Raw genomic sequence first — 20472 nt, 5'->3', positions numbered from 1 at the left:
TGATCTCTCTTGGCTTTCCCAATACTCCTGATTGAACCTTCTTAAACCCACTTGATACAAGGCTGTATAGAAAGCTCATCAGGAGATGGGGATGATTCTCAAGCTGATGACAGTTTTGCCACAAGTATCAACCTGTGTTTTACCTCATCCATTCATATGTTTGTGTCTTGAAGGATGTGATGTACAACATGAGAAGGTAAAACGAGTTTAAGAAGATAGGTATGAAAAGTAACATCATTTCAATGTTTTATTCCCAGGGTGGCTGTATCACTAAGCTGGGAAACTTTATCCAGGAACACTTGATAATTATTGGAGCGGTAGGGCTGAGCATTGCATTTGTACAGGTATGTAACCAGCAAAGACTGAATTAGGCCTGCTCAGAGTTTGACAGGCCACTTGGAAAGCCAAATTTGTCGACTGTGACCAAAATTGGTGCTATAAGAGGCCCAGTGATCCAGTTAATTGAAGTAGGGGTAAGGGGTTTTTACTCAACTAGAATCTTGCTGAAGATTGCATGGTAATAAAAGGAAATCTTACTTATTCCCCTGCCTTAGAAATAAACCTGAATAGAAAATACTTCTCAAGAGTGCCATCCTCTGTAATGAATTCAATAAAATTTCAAGGAGAAGCTAACATGAAATCTTACATTTCTCCCAAAGGTATTTTTTTAAGCCTAAGTAAAAAACTTCAGAATGACAGTCAATTCAGAGTTCTGTCATTATGCAAAGTGTGTCATAAAACCAAAATTAAGTAATAGAAAACTTATAGACCTGTGATGTTGTGTTAATTTTACAGTTTTATTATGGCTCTTATGTTGTTTTTCATTTTTGGAGCCACCCAGAACTGGACATAAGATGAGAAGTATATGTTTTGAATAAATAAATATTTTTAAATATTTTAAATAAATGAACTGCAGGATTCATTGTGGCTTTTATGTATACCTCAACTAAACAGTGTATGTTATTAATAAGTTGTTTTCATCCATCATAGCTATCACCTTTATTTTTAGGGTCTGTGGGGCCAAAATGTACTGAAGCATGGGTATTTATTTATTTAAAACATTTATATATCCCTCCATCTTATGTCCAACTCTGGGTGGTTCCAATCAAAAGTGAAAACAACATAAAGCTGTAAAATTAACCACATTAAAAACATTTAAAAAAAAAACATCCAGCACCAAGATAAATGATAGATCATGATTTGGTAGGTAAATACAAACAAACAAATTCCTGTCAAAAATAACTTTAAAATATTGAAACAATTGTTATTTTCTATATCTTCACCCAGGCCTTCACCACCCCTGCCAGTCATACATACATAGAGGTGTTGACCTGAACTTAACTTTATATTTTTACAACAGCAAATAGTTTAAGCTGAAACCTCATCTTACTTTACACTATATATGCGCTGGAATGTTCTCACCCTTGTATCTTTTTTTGAAATTGAGTATTTCTGGATCCTGAAGATTTGTGGCTGTCATTTACTCTTGGAGGCTGTATGTTCCTCCAGGGCAAAAAACTCTATGAACAAACCCTCCAAAGATCTTATCCCCACTTTTTTTAAAAAAAAGCCAACCAGTATTTAAAGGAGGATAATTGGCTCCGAAGACCTACATTCTTTCTTACCATCTAGAAACTTCCCTGCCTAAAGAGAATTTCTATCATGTATGAATAGCCATGTGATTTCATGTTGTTTGGATGCTGGGTTAAAAATGATACAAGCAGCCCTATTTATGGATTGGAATCTGCTTTTCAATCTAGACCTCAGTGAAAAAGCGAGAGACACTTGAATTTTTGAATTATTTTAAATTGCATTTTGTTAAATGTGTAGGTGGAAGTTCCAGTAATCTTTTTTTTTTTCTTTTTCAGGTGTGTGTGTGTGTGTTGGGTGGGGGAGGCTAGAAAGTCTTTTTCAGGAAATGTGAAAATTTAGAGCAGTCAAACGGCGCCCTCTGGTGTTAATGTAGCACAACAACAAACCAATTTGCAAACTCCTGAGGAAGGGAGAGGTTTTGAACAGCTTCTTACAAATTCCTCTCATCAGAGGTATAACCCACTGTGATAATTACACCCAGTGTCTGGGAAATTAGTAGTTTTCCATCATTGGGTATCTCCCTCCTCCCTGCACATTTCAAATAACTTTGGAGAGTGTTAGTTTTTTGTTTGTAGTAAAAAAGGAAGCCTGCTGTGAAAATGCTGAAAATAACCCAATTCTCCTAAGAACTGTACACAGTTCACTTGAGAATTTTTGTTAAATTGGATCTGCACACTATGATGTAATCCAGGTTTTGCTTTCTTACAACACCATAGAAAGAAATGTCCCTATGCATAATATATTGATTGTCTTAAAAGCTCATTGCCATCCTATTCAGTTACCCCATGACTTACCAAGAGAAAATCTCCAGTTCTTTCTTATAGGTCCACCTAAATGCACACTCAGCATTTCTGATTATAGGATACAGTTTGATTTAATTAATTAATTAATTAAATTTTTATGCCGTCCATTTCACTGATAATGTGACTCTGGGTGGCTTATAAATGATAAAAAAAGATAAATAGAAAAACAAAAATTTAAAAGTTTATAAGAACTAAGACCAGATTTATAAGAGCTAAGACCAAGAGACCAATGGCACATAGGTGGAATATTCTTATCCTGTTAACCTTCTCCAGCAAACAGCACCTCCATTAAACTGTTGGCCTGGGAATTCTGGGAGTTAACATTGAAACCTTTATTTGCAATCATAGATTTTAGCAAAGTTAATATAAAATTGCAGCAATCCATATCATTCTGGGAATCAAAATCCATAGATCTTAACATTGCTAAATTTGAGAAATGGTGATTTAAACCAGGAGCCAGTTTGGTCTAGTGGTTAAGGTACCATACTAGAAAGCAGGAGGCTTGTCAGTTCAAATCCTGCCAGCTGGGGTGACTTTGGGCCAATCACTCTCTCTTAGCCCAACATACCTTACAGGCAGGGGTGAAATCCAGGAGGTTCTGACAGGTTCTGGAGAACCGGTAGCGGAAATTTTGAGCAGTTCAGAGAACCGGTAGTGGAAATTTTGAATAGTTTGGAGAACTAGCAAATATCACCTCTGGCTGACCCCAGAGTGAGGTGGGAATGGAGATTTTGCAATATCCTTCCCCCAGGAATGGGGAGGGAATGGGGATTTTGCAGTATCCTTCCCCTGGAGTGGGGTGGGAATGGAGATTTTGCAGTATCCTGCCCCTGGAGTGGGGTGGGAATGGAGATTTTGCAGAATCCTTCCCCTGCCACGCCCACCAAGCCACACCACGCCCACCAAGCAACGCCCACAGAACTGGTAGTAAAAAAAAAATTGATTTCACCACTGCTTACAGGGTTGCTGTTGTGGGGAAAATAGGGGGAAGAAGGTGTGTTGGCTATGTTCACCTTGAGTTATCTGCAAAAATAATAAAGGCAGGATATAAACAAAACAAATTAACTGCATGGATCCACAGATGTTCAGGCTTAATATTATAGCCCCCCTCTTACTTACCTCCATTCTCTTTGTCTCCTAGATATTTGGGATGTGCTTTACTTGCTGTCTGTATAATAGCTTGAAGCTAGAGCCTTACTAAGAGCTCATGGATTGCCCACCTACTCAATTTCTCCACGTTCCAGCCCGTCACCTTGACCTTCTCTACAGCAGCACAAAACTATCAACCTTTCCAGGACTTTGCTGCTTCAAGGAATTTATTCTGGGATCATCCAGTGCCTCTGCCAGAAATAATAGTCCTCGAGTCAGTAAGGAGGGAATTCAGTGCTTAGCTAAGTCATTTTTTTCCTCTCACTCCAACGTAATGGAACTATAGAATGCAGTCTGGTTGAATTCTTTACAAGCACACAATCTGAAAGAGAGCTCCCAAGGACATGGTGCCTTTGTCTTTTCCCAAACCATCAATCAAGGTCTTTGAGCTCCAAGATATGACAACTAAGCATTGTGTGTGTGCAGTAGATGCTTTCTTCCTTTTCCTAAATACAGTGTCTATATGGAAGTTTTCACGACATCTTACCCAAGAGGATAGCTCTATCTGTCAATAGATACTCCATACTGGAAATTTTTTTCCTCCTAATTGCCTTACAGGATACTACTACCCAGGGATGGATGAATGAGGTACCCTGCACATTTCCCCCCCCTTCAAGGAATATTTTTGCCCTGGAGAAGAATATTCTTTTGTGTTTCACAAACCAAGTGTTGGAAGATATTATTTTGTTCACATAGTTAGAAATTGTGGACTTTAAAAAACAACAACCAAAAACTGACTTCTTGTTTGAGGAAGGCTGTTGAGATAATTCCACTTTGTGGTATGCAGTAGTCACTCTTCATAGAATTAGATCCATTTCCAGAATGACATCTCTTCATTGGGGAAAAAAAATATATTAAGTTTGAAGACTGATATGAAAGCCTCATTTACCAGCCAGGTATGATCTGATAGGAAGAGATCCAAAATTTTGATCACCTTGCATCATGAGTGAGATTCATTAGGAAAAAAAATGTTGAGAAGGTGGTGTCTTTTCTAAAACATGATCATTAAAAATTGATCAGCAAAGCAGAAAAGTGATCACTACCTTTTGCAGCCATAGTAATACTCCATCTGGTGCTGTTTGAGGAGGCTGACCAGGTACTGGCTCCCATCGCTGGATTTATTAATTTCCCAAGAATTCATCCACATGGAGAATTCCTAGAGAAGATGCCTATCCTTTATAGTCGTTCAGGGTCCAATTGGTATACCCACTGCTAGAACATTTCTTGCCCCTTCCTACATCCCATTTTGGGTTTCAGGTATAAAAGTCTTTAGTTAATGCTTGTTTATCCCTCATCAACAGCAGTGGGCACTCGAGTGTGCTTTTTAAAGTGTTCACTATGGATTGTTGTTCCTACAATCCCTGGCCATTAGCTGTGCCATTTAGGTTTAATGGGAGATGCAGTCCATAGTCATAGTGGGCCATCAGATTGTCTATCCCTGGTTAACAGACTACTGCCTGTAAGGTCTGTGATGCTTTGGAGCCTAGCAGGGCTCCATTCTCCATTTTCCCCATCTCTTCTCTTATTGGTTCTTCTGACAGAATTGGCAGCAAGGGAAGTCACATGATCCGAGACTTCTTTTTCAGCCAGGACCAATCCACTTTGGCCATATTCCCTACCCCACCGCAAAATCACTACTCATTCTCTCAGAGAAAGGAAAGGTGGAAGAAAGTATTTTTAAAAATATATCTCTCTCTCTTCTTTCTCTCCCCTTTTGTAGACCCTTACTGCAAACACCTAACATTAACTCACATTGTTCTGAAACATCCATGTTGTTGTTTTGAGTCCAAGAGACGAATGTTCAGAAGGCAAATGGCAAGATGAAAAGACAGATCTTCTTTGTGTAAATGTTCACACAGGAGTGAGGGGAAAAGCTATTCTCACTGTTAAGGTTGACAGGTCTTAAATTATTGACAGAAATTCATTTCTAGAATTAGGGGTGAATTATTTCTTGAATATGACATGGTGTGTTCCTTGAGAAATGGGTTATTAACTAAACTACTGCTATGATAGCTTGAAATGATGTTTGACTACTGAAATGTACATGCACATTGGCTAGCTTTCTTTTTCCCTTCTTTCTGGGAGTCATATAGTGCCATGGTATAAGCAGACCAGATATGCTGATTGGTAAGCTGTGCCTGCTCTTCTTTTTTTCTTTTTTAAAATATATGTATATATTAACCATGCTTAAATGCAGTTATGTTGCTGGCCAATAAAATTAAACGTGTCTTTATTTGTCTTGTGTAATGCTGAACTGATCTTATAAACAGTGGAAGAGTAACAGCAACATATCTTCCTAGGATGAAGTCTGGGCAGAAGGGAAGTTTTTAACTTTCCAGCTGTCCAGGACCCTCCTTAGCTGAAATATAATTGCCTTCTGGGTTAATAAAAACAGATTCTACTGCTACCCCCTGCTCACACATTTTAGAAACCCAGCTGATTTCCTCTTCTGAAATAATATCTGTATTAAAATATTTTTTGTAAACATTAGAGCAAGTCAGTTTCCATTTTTTATGTGATGGAGCAGAGTCTAACCATCTGCTGCCACAGTTAGTTTGTAATGTTGCCAGTGGGTATGTCTAAATACCCAGTGACTTGGCTAATCTCATAAAGGTTGACCTTGGATGGGAGATCTCCAGAAAATCCAAAAAAGTGTAGCCGGAACTGGGAAGTAATCAATGCTAGAAGGAGGTAATGGCAAGTTACTTCCCTGTTGTTCCCAAGAAAACCACATGGAATTGTCCTTGAATCAACATGAGTTGACTTTATCTGGGTTATGTAATGTTCTTTCCGGCCTAAAAATTGTGCCTGTGCTTTGAACGGGTTGCTTGGGGGCTGTGATTATAAAAAAAGTGGGATCAAGATTAAAAAAAAAATTAGTAATTTTTAAACTATTAATCTTATTGCAATTTGATAACTACCCAGCCCATTTTTTTTTTAAAGGATGCACTATGGTCCTGCAACTTGGGATGTGCACCTCTGTTTTATAGTGGTAATGTAAGGATGAAATTGTCTTGCCCCTATTTATTTCATTTTAGACTATACGGGGCATTATTGTTCAGGGATTACAATTGGGATTAGCATCTCGGTTGCTAAGCGACCATGACTATACTTTAGCTTTCCTTTTCCCTGCCCTTTCACTCTCCTGCCCTTTGGAATCCTCACCCTAACACTGGGATAATTAGAAAGAAGATAATTTATGTTCATATTTACATTCGTTGGAAAGGAAGGGATTACAAAAGAGTATAAGCAGGCACACAGTGGAGAATGCACATAAAAAGAAATGTTAGCATTGGCTGTTTGCCTAGTCTAGTGCACTAGCAGCTCCAGGCAGAAATGTGAAAGTGATTGAAATCTTGTCAGTTACAGGCAGCAGTTGGGAGCCAGTGAATTAAGATTACAGAGCTGAGTTTGTTAACTTGTGGTTATCATCTTTTGGGGAAGCACTGCAATGTAGAGAAAAACAGTTCAGGAAGAGATTGCTTATTGAAACAAACTTTGCGGGGGAGGGGGAAAGCAAAAATGGGTCAGGCATAGGATGATGCATATGAATTGACTGTAATGGCAAACATGATAGGAAGATGCTGTGAAGGTCATAAATGCACACCTTGGTCACAAAGTTATTTTTTTCATCATCAAATGAGGCAGTCCATAAACAAGGTCTTCCTGTAATTTCTCCAGGCAAAAGCTGACCTATTGCATTTTTTTTCTTTATTGGCCATGACTAGCATCTATTACATCAAGCTGTGTTTGGAGCAATTTGAGATTTCAAATAAAATTGGTTTGGTAATTCAAACAGAAACGGAAGTTCTTGTTTAGACCAGTGGTTTTCAACTTCTTTGAATCAACCATACAATCTCAAGTGTAGCAGTAGTTCTGTGACACACCAGAAAATTATTAATTCTATATATGTATTTTTAAGCATATAAGACATGGTTTGAGGGAAAGTTATACAATATTTAAAAATATCTGCACTGAATTGAATATATGGTTTATACAGAATATACATAATGCCAAAAAATAGACCCCCTTGCAATTTGCACACCGAGCAAATAGATCCACAGATGATGCTATTAATATGGCTCTGCACTACATCCTACAACATCTTGAATCTCCAAAGACCTACGCAAGGGTCCTCTTTGTAGACTTTAGTTCAGCATTCAATAACATCATTCCAGACACTCTTCTAACTAAGTTAAACCAGTTACAGGTACCTGAACACACTTGTAAGTGGATCATAAGCTTCCTAACAGACAGGAAGCAGCAGTTGAAGCTAAGCAGTATCACATCAGATACCTGTACAATTAGCACAGGGGCCCCCCAAAGCTGTGTGCTCTCTCCACTTTTCTCTGTATAACAATGACTGCATCTCTAACTATCCATCTGTTAAAACTATTGAAGTTCGCAGATGACACAACAGTGATCCGTCTCATTCAACCTCCCGCATACAGACGGAAGGTTGAACAACTAGCCTTGTGCGACTGGAACAATCTGGAACTGAACACACTCAAAACCGTACATTTAGGAGAAACCCTTCCATACTTCCACCTCTTACAATACTAGACAACACAGTATCAACAGGAGAGACCTTCAAATTTCTAGGTTCTACCATATCGCAAGATCTAAAATAGACACCTAACATCAAAAACGTCATCAAAAAAGCACAACAAAGAACGTTCTTTCTGCGCCAACTCAGAAAGCTCAAACTGCCCAAGGAGCTGCTGATACAGTTCTACAGAGTAATTATTGAGTCTGTCATCTGCACCTCTATAACTCTGGTTTGGTTCTGCAACCCAACAAGAAAGACACAGACTTCAGAGGATAATTAGAACTGCAGAAAAAACAATTGCTACCAACCTGCCTTCCATTGAGGACCTGTATACTGCACGAGTCAAAAAGAGGGCTATGAAAATATTTATAGACCCCTCGCATCCTGGACAAAAATTGTTTCAACTCCTACCCTCAAAATGACGCTATAGAACACTACACATCAGAACAACTAGACACAAGAACAGTTTTTTCCGAACACCATCACTCTGCTAAACAAATAATTCCCTCAACACTATCAAACTAGTTACTAAGTCTGCACTACTATTAATCTTCTAATCGGTCCCACCACCCATCTCCTTCCAATTTTGACTGTATGACTAACTTTGTTGCTTGTATCCTTACAACTTATATTGATATTGTTTCCTGATTGCTTATTTGTACCCTATGACTATCAATAAGTGTTGTACTTTATGATTCTTGATGAACGTATCTTTTCTTTTATGTACACTGAGAGCATATGCACCAAGAGAAATTCCTTGTGTGTCCAATCACACTTGGCCAATAAAGAATTCTATTCTATTCTATTCTATTCTATTCTATTCTATTCTATTCTATTCTATTCTATTCTATTCTATTCTATTCTATTCTATTCTATTCTATTCTATTCTATTCTATTCTATTCTATATATTGAAAAAAAAAAGACGAAAATCCTGTAACATGCTGGAGACAAGCCCATGGCACATCTGATTGAGTACCACTGCTTTAGAATGGGATTTGCTTCTTAGTAAACATAGTTTTATTGTTGCAGTGCTTTTGTTTATGCAAAAGCCTTATGGAAGTAGAAAAGAACAAGCTCATGTCAAAGCATGAAAAAAAGTAATTGTAGGATCCCTGCATTCTTTCTAGGTTTTGAAACTTCTTATTGCATGAGTGCCTATGGAGATTCTCAGTCATCCTGGTCAAGGTTGTCCCAAAGATGCTTGCACCTCCCCCCCCCCCGCCCCGCTATCCAGTCAGAGCTGAAGAAGTTCTTGGATAAGAAGTGAAACATCTTCAAAGAAAAACCAGAAAGTCCTATTGCATGAGTGCAAAGCGATCCACGGAATATGGGGCGAGACTAACCCAAGATGTGCCCTTATTAAAGGCTCCCAAAGGTATTCAATAGGATGCCTGAGGTTTCCACTCTGCAGTTATGATATCGATATCTGCTTTATACCGCGTGAAGCAATTTCCCAGCGACAAAATACTGTAGTTGGATAATGGAGGGAAATGAGTGAATTTATTCAGCATTTCAAGTTGGTCATTTCTATCATAGACCTTCTGTTCTCTGTGAAATTTAAAAGCCCAGGCAATGGGAAACAGAAATAACGATTGGAAACCTCATGAAAACCTAAGATCAATAACATTTCAAAATGTTTTTGTTCTGCTTTTCAGCAAGTCGGTGGTAGCAAAGGGGTCCTCCATGGATACATCAATAAGAATGCCTTTCTGTTTTTCATGTGGACGTAACTCCATAACCTCCTGAGCCAGGATTTCATTAAGCCATTGATGTTAAAGATCACATCATTCACATGTAGTATATAAAGATCTGGAAGCATAAAGAAGAACTAAAAGCCTCCAAGGGAGATTCATGTCCAAACTGCTGATGTTGTACATTGCACTGTAGTGACAACCAGAGCACTTGTTCAATACCATATAAAAGACATTCGTTATCAGGTTTCAATTAAAAGAGTAAAATGTTCTTTTGTCTCGAACAACTCCAAAGACTTTACCACGTAAACCATTTGTTGCTCCTGAGGGGAGAAAGAAAACCCCTCTGATTTTTATTACATTTATTTACTGATTTTCCTTGAGCAGATTAAATAGCGTGCATAGTTCTTTCACCCAATTTTATTCTCACAACAATCTGTAGGTAGTTTGTTGGAGAGCGAGTGACTGACTCAGAAGCAGTAAATGAGTCCAAATTAAAGGCATCTAGAAAATATTAAAATGAAGAAGAGCGAGGATTCTTAACAAGAGTCACTTATCAATCTTAACCATGAGTCACAGTTTTTAACACACGTAGGCATGCAAATTTAGAGCTGTAAAATAATGAGCACAATTAAAGAAGTAACAAAACCAAATGACCTGGGACCAGATCCAGAGATAATCAAGTTCTCAGAATCCACTGAAATTAGAGAAGAAAGGGATGAATCTTGCTGGGATTCTCAGGAGAGGAAGTGCGAAATGTCTGAATTCATTCCTGTGAAAATTAGATTGATAAGTAACCCTGGTCCCTATGCATTTGGTGTTTATTATTTAATTTAATTTATCGAATTTCTATGCCGCCCAACTCCCAAGGGACTCTGGGTGCCTTACAGCAAAAAAATAATACAACAAAGAACAGGAAAATTACTAAAAAAACATGGGATTTTTGAAGCTGATCTCAGTTGCTGATTTACCGTAACAAGGTCCTTTTGCATCATATAATTCTGCAGTTGGGAAATATTCCCATCTGCAGTTTAAATACAAGACATGAGTCTATTGATGGAAAATCCCAATTTATAACTCTTCACAGCTCTCAGTGTTGTAATGAAGAAGCAATGGCCATATCCAGAGCTAAATCTAGAAACAGTTGGAGAAGATCATTTGAAGGCTGAAGACCAAACACTCTTTCCACCATCATTTGTGGCCTGGCTGTGGTAGCTGTTCAAGATCCGGTATTGGAGTATGCAGGGAAATGAGAGGGAGCCATCAGCCGTATCTGATTCACATGGTGAATGAGGGATGAAGGGAGTGGCTCAGAAAACCATCCACCAATTGAACTGAAGAACTGCTTCAGGAGGTGGAAGCTCTAAAACGCCATCCACTGCAAGAGATGGGATGCTCTAAAACAGCAGTGTTGTGCCAAAAGCTCCTCTCCTGAATACCATACATATTTATAAAGAAGTCTTTGGGGTCCCCATTGGTCTAAAATATTGTGGCCAACCTATTTTGATGCCAGGATAGGTACACGGGTGGAGTCCATAGCCCCCACCCTACAGCCTCTTAAAGACCCAGATGACTTCTCTCTTGTCCTCCATTTAGATGACACTACAGTATTTGCAGGTGAAGCATCTCCAGCATACGCTCCATTTTTCAAAAAACTGTACAGCTACAAGGTTTATTCATGTCAAGCCCAGCCGGTATTGAATATCAGTGTGTACTGGCTCAGAATCCATTGCTTCTCTGTATGCAGCCTACTGAATGCAACCCATGAAGGCTAGACCCTCTGCTGGTCTATTGCAGCAGACATACAGCACCAGGCCAGCAGGTGGCGCAACATATACCTGGGGAATATGCAGACCTTACAGAGATGGGCATTGTTTTCTAATTACAGGGATGTTCTGATGACCAGGTGCTTCCAGGAGATGACAAGTATGAATGATTTGTGGGGGACTAATACAGGGGTGGGTTCTACTTACCTTTACTACTGGTTCGTAATGGGGCCGCGCGTGTGTGCGATTCTGCATATGCGCAGAAGCTTCCTGATGACATCTGGGTCAGTTTTACTACGGGTTCTATAGAACCGGTCTGAACCCGGGGCAACCCACCACTGGACCAATAGCCATCTCCTTTTTTTAAAAAAAATAAATTTTATTAATTTTTCCAAGTTAAAATCCACATAAGGCAAAAACATTGATTATACATAAAAACAAAAACCATACATTCCCCTCCCTCCCTCCCCCATTCATAACACTAAACATACAAACACGTCTATCTCGGCAGATAATATTCCTGCCCTCATTAATAAATAATTATGCCCACAACACAGAATAAAGTAATAATCCCCAAATATGGTTTTCATACAATTATCTTTCAATCTAGATAAATATAACTCTCTTCATATTGACTTAGGCCCTCACTTCATCTCAATCCTTTTATTCAACCACTGATACCAACTGTCCCAACTTTGAAAAAATTCAGAATCCTCTTTTTCTTTCAACATATACGTCATTCTGTCCGCCTCAGCGCACTCTAATACTTTATTTATAATTTGGGCACTAGCCGGTATCTCTTTTTCTTTCCATTGTTGGGCACAGCCATCTCCTGAAAATATAGCCAAAGCCTATGCTCTCATATTGCATGGATGTCCCACATGACCCTACAAATGTCTTAGGAGTATATCATTTGAGCTCCATGAATGATCACAGATATAGGGGAAAAAAAGGAGCTTCATTGCTTAACCTTGATTCAACACATTCAGAGTTTGGAATAAAATAGGCAGCTATATAAATGTTTTAGATAAATAAAACAAACAAACACGCCTTCATCAGAGGTTAAATACATCAGAAGCCTTAGCCCCGTCCCCCAAAACCCACACCAAATTACTTCTTAAACTTGAGGGCACCTGACATTGGCATGACTGCAGAGTGGGGTTTCATATATAGATTACAAAAATCCCAACAACCACTAGATGGCAGCAAAAGGTTACGATTTGCCACCTCAATTTCCGCAGCCCAGATTCAGTATTGGAATTCTATCAGGAGAAAAAGGGAGATGACAATCTATCCCCTGTCATCAGGAAGACACAGGGCCAAGGGGAGGCAGAAGGGAGAGAAAGGGGCAAATGAGAAAGGGAAGTGAAGTGGAACTACTTGTAAAGCGTCACGGTCTGAAGCAGGACAAGGACAGAGAGGCAGGCAGGCAGGCAGGAAGCATTGGAAGAAATGTCCATCTGGGTTCATTCAGTTCCAAGTAGGGAGAGACACTGGAAACATGGAGACTACTTGGAAAGATGGCTTAATGGTGGACAAAGACAGGCACTTTTGAGATGTTTTGAATTTTGGTTCCCACCAAGACTGCATTTCCACAGGCAAAGTTACCTGTGAGAATTCATAGGCCTGGGTTTAGGATGGTTAAAATTCTCGCGCACGCCAGAATAGTCCAGGATGTTGCTATTCAAGTAGTGGATTGGGTACAATTCTAGTATCCTTACCCTTTATTTTGTTTGGTCTTATAAGAGGGGAATTATCAGTAGTTACAAAAGTTAGAAGATGATCGGATATCAAAAAATAACAAAGATTCTTGTTGGGAGAAGCAATTTTAGCAGCCATCAGTGTTCTGTAAAACTAGTTGTACCTTGTGCCCAACTGAAATGTATAAAAGCTACCTTTACCTTTTAATTTGACAATTCTATGAACACAAGCAAGAGAAAAAAATCCTGCATTCCTTGACGCTGAGTCTACTGTAAGGTGTTAAGTGAGAGCTTCCCACTTTTACGTGAAATTATATTTCTGGGGAGAAAAAAATGCCCACTCTTCTAGACTTTTACCAAAGGCTGCCAAAGAACACTAACTTTAGGTTAACCTCCTTAGGCCAGTGGTTGACACAAGAAACAGTTAAAAATATATCAACAGTCTTGGGAATGAAGTGTGATTAAGGAGTTCCTCTTGAACACATTTTCCCCCCAAAGCACTGGATCTGTATGCTGTAAGAGATCTTTAAATATCCTGCAAATGCAATCTCTGCTATTTTTCTCTTTGCATTGATCTTTTTTTTTTTTTAATGATGGAGCATTCAAGTATACAATCTTCTTCCTTTCAACAGGAAATATCACAGTCCCATTAAATTTTACTACTTGAGGCTAATATACTACGATTGTATAAAGTGGTCCCTAGAAATTAATTCTCAGGAAGCATTATCAAGTTTACTATGCTACTTTGGCCCAAACAGTTGTGTCTTTTTGACAGGGTGGTTATGAAGGTGGAATGAGTGTAGTTTCCCTCTTCTGTGTCAGTATTTGGAGAGTTGTATGCACTCCCAGGGATGTGGTGGCTCAGTGGCTAAGATGCTGAGCTTGTCAATCGAAAGATCGGCAGTTCAGCAGTTTGAATCCCTAATGAGGTGTAATGGGGTGAGCTCCTGTTACTTGTCCCAGTTTCTACCAATCTAGCAGTTCGAAAGCATGTAAAAAATGCAAGTAGAAAAATAGGGACCACCTTTGGTAGGAAGGTAAGAGCGTTCCGTGCATCTTTGGCGTTTAGTCATGCCAGCCACATGACCACAGAGACATCTTTGGACAGTGCTAGCCCTTCGGCTTTGAAACAGAGATGAGCACCACCCCCTAGAGTCAGGAGCGACTAGCATACATGTGCGAGGGAAACTTTTACTTTTACCTTTATGCATACTCCCAGCAACTTGAAACTTGCTATTAGACTACATTTCCAGATTCTGCCCCATTTTTACTGTATTTATCCCCTTTTCCTTGAGGCCTTCAACATAATGTAAAACAGGATGTACATGCACAACTTTTTTTTTTTAATTTGATTTATATGCCGCCCTTCTCCGGAGACTCAGGGTGGCTTACAATGCATTAAGCAATAGCCTTCATACTTTTGTATATTTATAGAAAGTCAGCTTATTGCCCCCACAAACTGGGTCCTCATTTCACCTACCTTTGAAAGGATGGAAGGCTGAGTCAACCTTGAGCCTTGGAGAGATTCGAACCAGCAGTAAATTGCAGGCAGCTGTGTTAATAACAGGGTGCGTAGACCACTGTACTATCAAGGCTCTTCATTACTTAAAACCGTAATGAAGCCTGCCTATCATGGTCATAAGATGTGATGGTTGTAAAACAGGATTGGTCATGTGACTGACCCGATTTTACAACTTTTATGTGTGGGTCATTAAGTGAACCAATGGCTTGCTATGGGTGCAGTTTTGCCAAAAACCATAAGTAACTGTCACATTTTGGCAAAACCATTATAAAATGCAATCGTGTAACCGTGGGACACTGCAAATGGCAATAAATGCAGCCTGGTTGACCACTAGGGGTGCAATTATCAGAACTTTGAATCCAGGTCATCAGTAGCTCTGTGGTAGGTCCACTGTACTTTTTTTTTTAAGTTTTTTATTTTTTAAGACAAACAAACATTTAATACATCAGTCATCCCTGCCCTGTGACATTTCAGTGTTGACTTCTTCAGTTCTTTTTATTTTTCTTGTTCCAACAGTTTCTTCTATCTTAATCGTCATCCAAACCACTATAAAAGTTCATTCCTATAACCATATTCTTGCCATCAAATTTTTACACATAGTTACAAAATTAATCATTTATATCTCTTTTCCAACCAACAATAAAAATAATTCCATATTCTAAAGTATTCTGATTCTTCCCTGTCTTTAATCAACAAAGTTAATCGGTTCATTTCTGCACAATCTAAAATCCTTTTTATTACTTCATCTTCCAAAGGTATTTTCTCTAATTTCCAATTTTGAGCATAAACAATTCTTGCAACTGTTATTACGTGTATAATCAAATAAATATATTCCTTTTTAATTTTGTTAGGTAGGATACCCAATAGGAACACTGTAATTTTGAATGGTTGCTAAGTAACCAGTTGTAAATCGAGGATTACCTGTACCAATGCACTAAGTCAAAATGGGTGTTTTGTTTATGGTTTAGCACATTGTATAACCCACTCAGCCTGATTTGTAAACCTTGATTTGCTACAGAGGGAGCAACATTTGGTGGCTAAGGCAAAAGCTGCACTGGGATGCTTAGTGGCTGGGTGATAGGTAGGGACTGGAATTTTGCTTTTGTTTTTTTTTTCTGGGAATTGAGAAACCTTTCCTTGTTTTTTTTTTAAAGCAAATGTTTCAGCGTATTTCCTCCCTCAAACCCCCCCCACACTTGTGTTTGTCAGAGGAAGTTCTGTGATATATAGAGAAGGTGTCAAATGACTATCATTTGTGTGTAGGCGATTTTGCTACTGGTACCGATCAGATAGTCTCATCCTCATCTTTGCATAATCTAATTTGTTATAGTTTCCACTTTTTCTACTTTTTTTCTTTTGTGGGGTTTGTTGCTAGCAAATATTAATCCGTCTCTTTCCTTCTTGACTGAGCCAGTCTGAAACCATTGCCAAGTTTTGTTACTATTCACATTGCCTTCAATTTCATTTAGATATTGACCGTGTAAAGATTTATCTGATTTTTCATTTACTGTTGCACCTGTTCAGTATTTTATGTCACCTTTGATTCTGTCACTTTCAAAATATTTTCCTTGGAGACTTAATATCCTCTTTTTGCTCGCTTTTATGTAATCACTGAATGAAACCTCAGATTTCATCCTCCACTGTCTGCTTTACTTGCAGCAAATAAGCACCAATTTTCCTTGGTAAATACAAAATAAAAAATAAAAAAAATCAGTGTTGCTTGCTGGAGTGGTTGGAATGTTAAGGATCACAGTGCATGATATTGAGTTCAGCAACATAATGTTGGGTTTGCGGTTTACTGCATGATGTATTATCATATATTTCAGGACTTGTGGTCTAAAGCATCTAATTCCACCTGAATCCAGACAACAGTATCTGTTGTACAGCATATTGCAAGGACAACTTTGTATTATTTGACTTTGTATTACCATCATTCAGTTTTGATTGAAAACTTTAAAAAGTCATATTCCATATTCAGGGCTGGTTTTCTTTTTCATTTAAGTATACCAATATTAAAACATCCAAATATGTACAACTCTCCTCCATTTCAGTGTTTTCATTTTGCTGGCATTCAATTCCATCTAAGTATTCAATTTTTCCTTTTTTATTGCCACTATTGCACATTTTTCTCAATCCAAATACCATTTTCATGTCATCACTAAAGTTTTTAACTGTATCTAAAAGTAAATGTATTTCTTCAGACAATCTTGCATATAATTTCAAACCATATCGGAAGAATAAATGTAAAACATTTGTTCCTTGCTTAGATGATCCATACTCCGAGAACATTTTAGTCAGTAGAGACAAAGAATCTCTAAACATATTGTCTTTTGATTTTGACTTCTAAGTTCTTTTGTGTTATTTTCTATTGCATTATTTAGAAAGTTATATGTTTTCCCATTGAATTCAAAACTTTCCAAATATTTTTAATCCAACTATTGTGTAGTGAATCTAATGCTTTTTGTAACTAATCTAAACCGTATAAATGATTGTTTTATGCCTTTCAGCATTTTAAAATATTGCTTTATCAATGAAAAGTTGTTCTTTGTCACTAGAATTTTTGAAGTGCTTTTTGTTCTAGACCAAGGGTGTCAAACTCGTGGCCTGCGGCAGCCCAGATTCATCGCACACTGGCCACCCCCACCCCCATTTTAGCAAAGGAGGAAAAAGTTGTGATATGTCACATGACGACAATGTGTCATCGTGAGTTTGACACCCCTGTTCTACAGTATAAAGCTGAGATTAGGTATCTATATAGTAGATGCTACTGACCATTTTACATTTAGCTGTTGATCATGATCAAAGAAAGTCTGTAACTTCCTTTCCGTGATGTTGACTATGAACCCTTTCAAGTTTATAAGTATACAAGTTTTATACTTTATCTCTTTTTTATAATTTGATTTTGCTTATCTCTTGTGAGATTGATCTCGCTCCTAAGGAAAGGCTGAAATCTTGTAGCTTCACACTTCTAAACTACACGGCCTATTGTGATTCAAGATGTGTGTTTTTTTATTACTTCTTGAAATGACTTCATATTCTAAAAAAAACGGAATAAGCTTTTTTTGTCCCATGTTTATCTTTAATCACTAGGAAGACAGCCCAGTATGTCAGAGTTTCCTCTCTCACACTTGCCAACATGTGGGGAAATATTGTGGCCCAATAATAGTCTTGCAAGGGATGATTCCAGCAGCATAGAAACCTATGACTCCACTCAGGCTGAGGTAGATCCAGAAAGTCCTCAGGGCTCCTTGCCTATACTTCAGACTCTGGTGTCTGAACTTCGGAGGCTTTAAACAGCAGAGGTCCATGGTCACACAGACTGGTAAAAAATCGGGCTAGGAGGAGAGTAGACTGTAATGAGTAAGGTGTCTCAGCGGTGTATTTGGCTATTGGTTCAGTTTAGCTTATTTATTACTCCTTGAGAGAAAACTCTGAGAACAAGTTTTCAAGCCTAAGCTTTGTGGTGTTTGCCTTGCTAAGACTCTGGATTCCACCTCACTCTTGTCTTATATCATGGGTTTCTTGCTTGTTTATTGGATTCCTGGTCTCAATCTGTGCCAAGCCTTGGACTATGATGCAGTTGCCATCTTTAACTATAGATGAAAAGAATTCTTCACTTCTCAAAGGTCCATCCAATTTTGCCTATCACTGGACTATAGCAGGCATCCAGCTTGTTATCTTGTTGGCTGTCAGTCAAAAATGCCAGCAGAGAATGTCAAATAAAATGCTGCTTCGGTAACAGCAACAGGAACTATCTTCCAGCTACCCCCAAGCAGGAGGTGGAACTCAGGGGTGAAGAGCCAGAGAGCTTATGGTAGAGGAGGTTTGATGTTTCCATCCTTCAACTCTATGGACTCAGACATTCCACTGTAGGTACAATCCCAAAAAACTGGGATCGTTGAGAAAAATATGGATATGTTAAGCGTGCTGTGTGAATGCAACCTTAGAAAGAAGGGGCAATGAACTGGTTCAGACTTTATTGCTGCAAGAAAAGCTTGGTGATTCCTTTAAAACAAACAAACAAACAAACAAATAAACAAACCAAACCATTAACAAAACTTAGAATTGCTGATCTCCTGTTCTTCAAACCATACTGTGCATTTGCAGGGGGCTATTAACAGCTGCAACATAAACAGTGGCAACTCCCCATACATGCTCAGAGCAGGGAGAAATTGAAGAAAGGTTAAATTGAAACCCTGAAGTGAAGGAAAGGTCTAAAGATAGATGAGATCTACTGATAGATTTCTGAGTAAATCCATACATTTCAGAGTCAAAAAGCATATGTAATTGCTCTGCCCTATCAGGAAAGTATACTAGTACATAATCCAAGTGCTCCATTCTTTTTTTTTTAACATCCTTTTCTGTCCTGCTCATTGAGGACTGATATACAAGTACCAGGATCTGTCCTTTGCAGATATCAGCGTGCTCTTACTTTCCCAGCCAATCATGCTTCTGTGCTAGCTAAAGTGAAGGGAATTTTCTTCCATTATGCGTCCCCATGCTGGGTGCTATTATAGAGTGCTTTACATTTATGGCCTCTAAATTAAATCTCATCCCATTTAAACTCCTCCATTTGGCTGAGGTCCCTCTATCTCTAAGTGATTCCATTTACTTGCTGTTTTTGCAAGCCCTCCTTTTTTGATTAGCAAAGGTGATCGATACCGCAATGTATTTTTGTCTCTGAAAACCACTAATGAAGATTTTAGAGGGTAGCCAGCCTCAGACTTACCTGGTGTTTCCTATGCCTCATATATCACAGCCAGTTGTGGAGACGTTCAGTGCAATTGATTTGTTGATGGGCTGTCAGCAGCTCTCTGGTTGCACGGCAATATTCTCAAACAGAACATTTCAAAGATTTGTCACAATACCAAGATTCCATAAGGAATCTTTATAAAAAAAAGTGGCTGAAGCTTCTCTTATTCCTTGAGTACTTTGCCTTTATGGGTGAGGGTATAGAGTATAGGGCATATATGAGGATATAGTGATGATGGCATTGGACTTAGGCCAAGAAAATCCCATTTTCTTGGCCTAAGGAGCCTTGGTGGCGCAGCAGACTAAAGTGCTGTTAAGTAGCACCAGCTGCCTGCAATTACTGCAAGTTCAAATCTCACCAGGCTCAAGGTTGGCTCAGCCTTCCATCCTTTTCGAGGTAGGTAAAATGAGGACCCGGATTGTAGGGGCAATAAGTTGACTTTGTATAAAAAAGAACATTGCTTGGGGGGGGCGAAAGCCCTTTTAAGCAGGTATATTCAAAAGTATGAAGGCTATTGCTTAACACATTGTAAGCCACCCTGAGTCTCTGGAGAAGGGCGGCATATAAATCGATCCAATAAATAAATAAATAAATAAATTTAGCCCCAACTGAGGATTTAAATGGGAATTTTAGGTAACTGGAGCCAGTGATTGTGTTTCATTCAATCTACCTTACAGGGTTGGTATTGTGGAGGTAAAAGTGAAAGACCTTTATATCAGAGGTGGTATTCAGCAGGTTCTGACCAGTTCTGGAGAACCAGTAGTAGAAATTTTGAGTAGTTTGGAGAACCGGTAAATACCACCTCTGACTGGTCCCGCCCCCATCTATTTTCTGCCTCATGAATCCCAGCTGATCAGGAGGAAATGGGGATTTTGCGGTAACCTTCCCCTGGAGTGGGGAGGGAATGGAGATTTTAAAGTATCCTTCCCCTGCCACGCCCACCAA

The 20472-nt window shown here is 38.8% G+C and overlaps 1 protein-coding gene and 1 long non-coding RNA gene across 5 annotated transcripts in view; one reads left to right on the top strand and one right to left on the bottom strand.

Moving 5' to 3' along the window:
* The window catches only part of CD151 (CD151 molecule (Raph blood group)), a 46684-nt gene extending 40906 nt beyond the window's left edge, over positions 1-5778 (top strand). For all 4 annotated transcript variants that reach the window (XM_034416823.3, XM_087880500.1, XM_087880508.1 and 1 more), the window contains exons 7-8: positions 258-344; positions 3538-5778. In XM_034416823.3, coding sequence (XP_034272714.1) covers positions 258-344; positions 3538-3597 — 147 coding nt within the window. In that variant the 3' untranslated portion in view covers positions 3598-5778. The remainder of the gene's footprint in view (positions 1-257; positions 345-3537) is intronic.
* Positions 5779-9573: 3795 nt separating this feature from the next.
* On the bottom strand, positions 9574-19584 carry LOC117665201 (uncharacterized). Its single transcript, XR_015730296.1, has 3 exons — positions 19504-19584; positions 11760-11909; positions 9574-10558 (listed from the first exon to the last, which is right to left on the bottom strand). It is a non-coding gene; the product is annotated as an uncharacterized LOC117665201 (long non-coding RNA).
* Positions 19585-20472: the final 888 nt, after the last annotated feature.

Source organism: Pantherophis guttatus, chromosome 1 (assembly GCF_059756535.1).
Source record: "Pantherophis guttatus breed Tessera chromosome 1, ASM5975653v1, whole genome shotgun sequence".
NCBI lineage: Eukaryota > Metazoa > Chordata > Lepidosauria > Squamata > Colubridae > Pantherophis > Pantherophis guttatus.
Note: the sequence above shows the minus strand (reverse complement) of the source record. Positions and strands in the feature narration are given on the sequence as shown.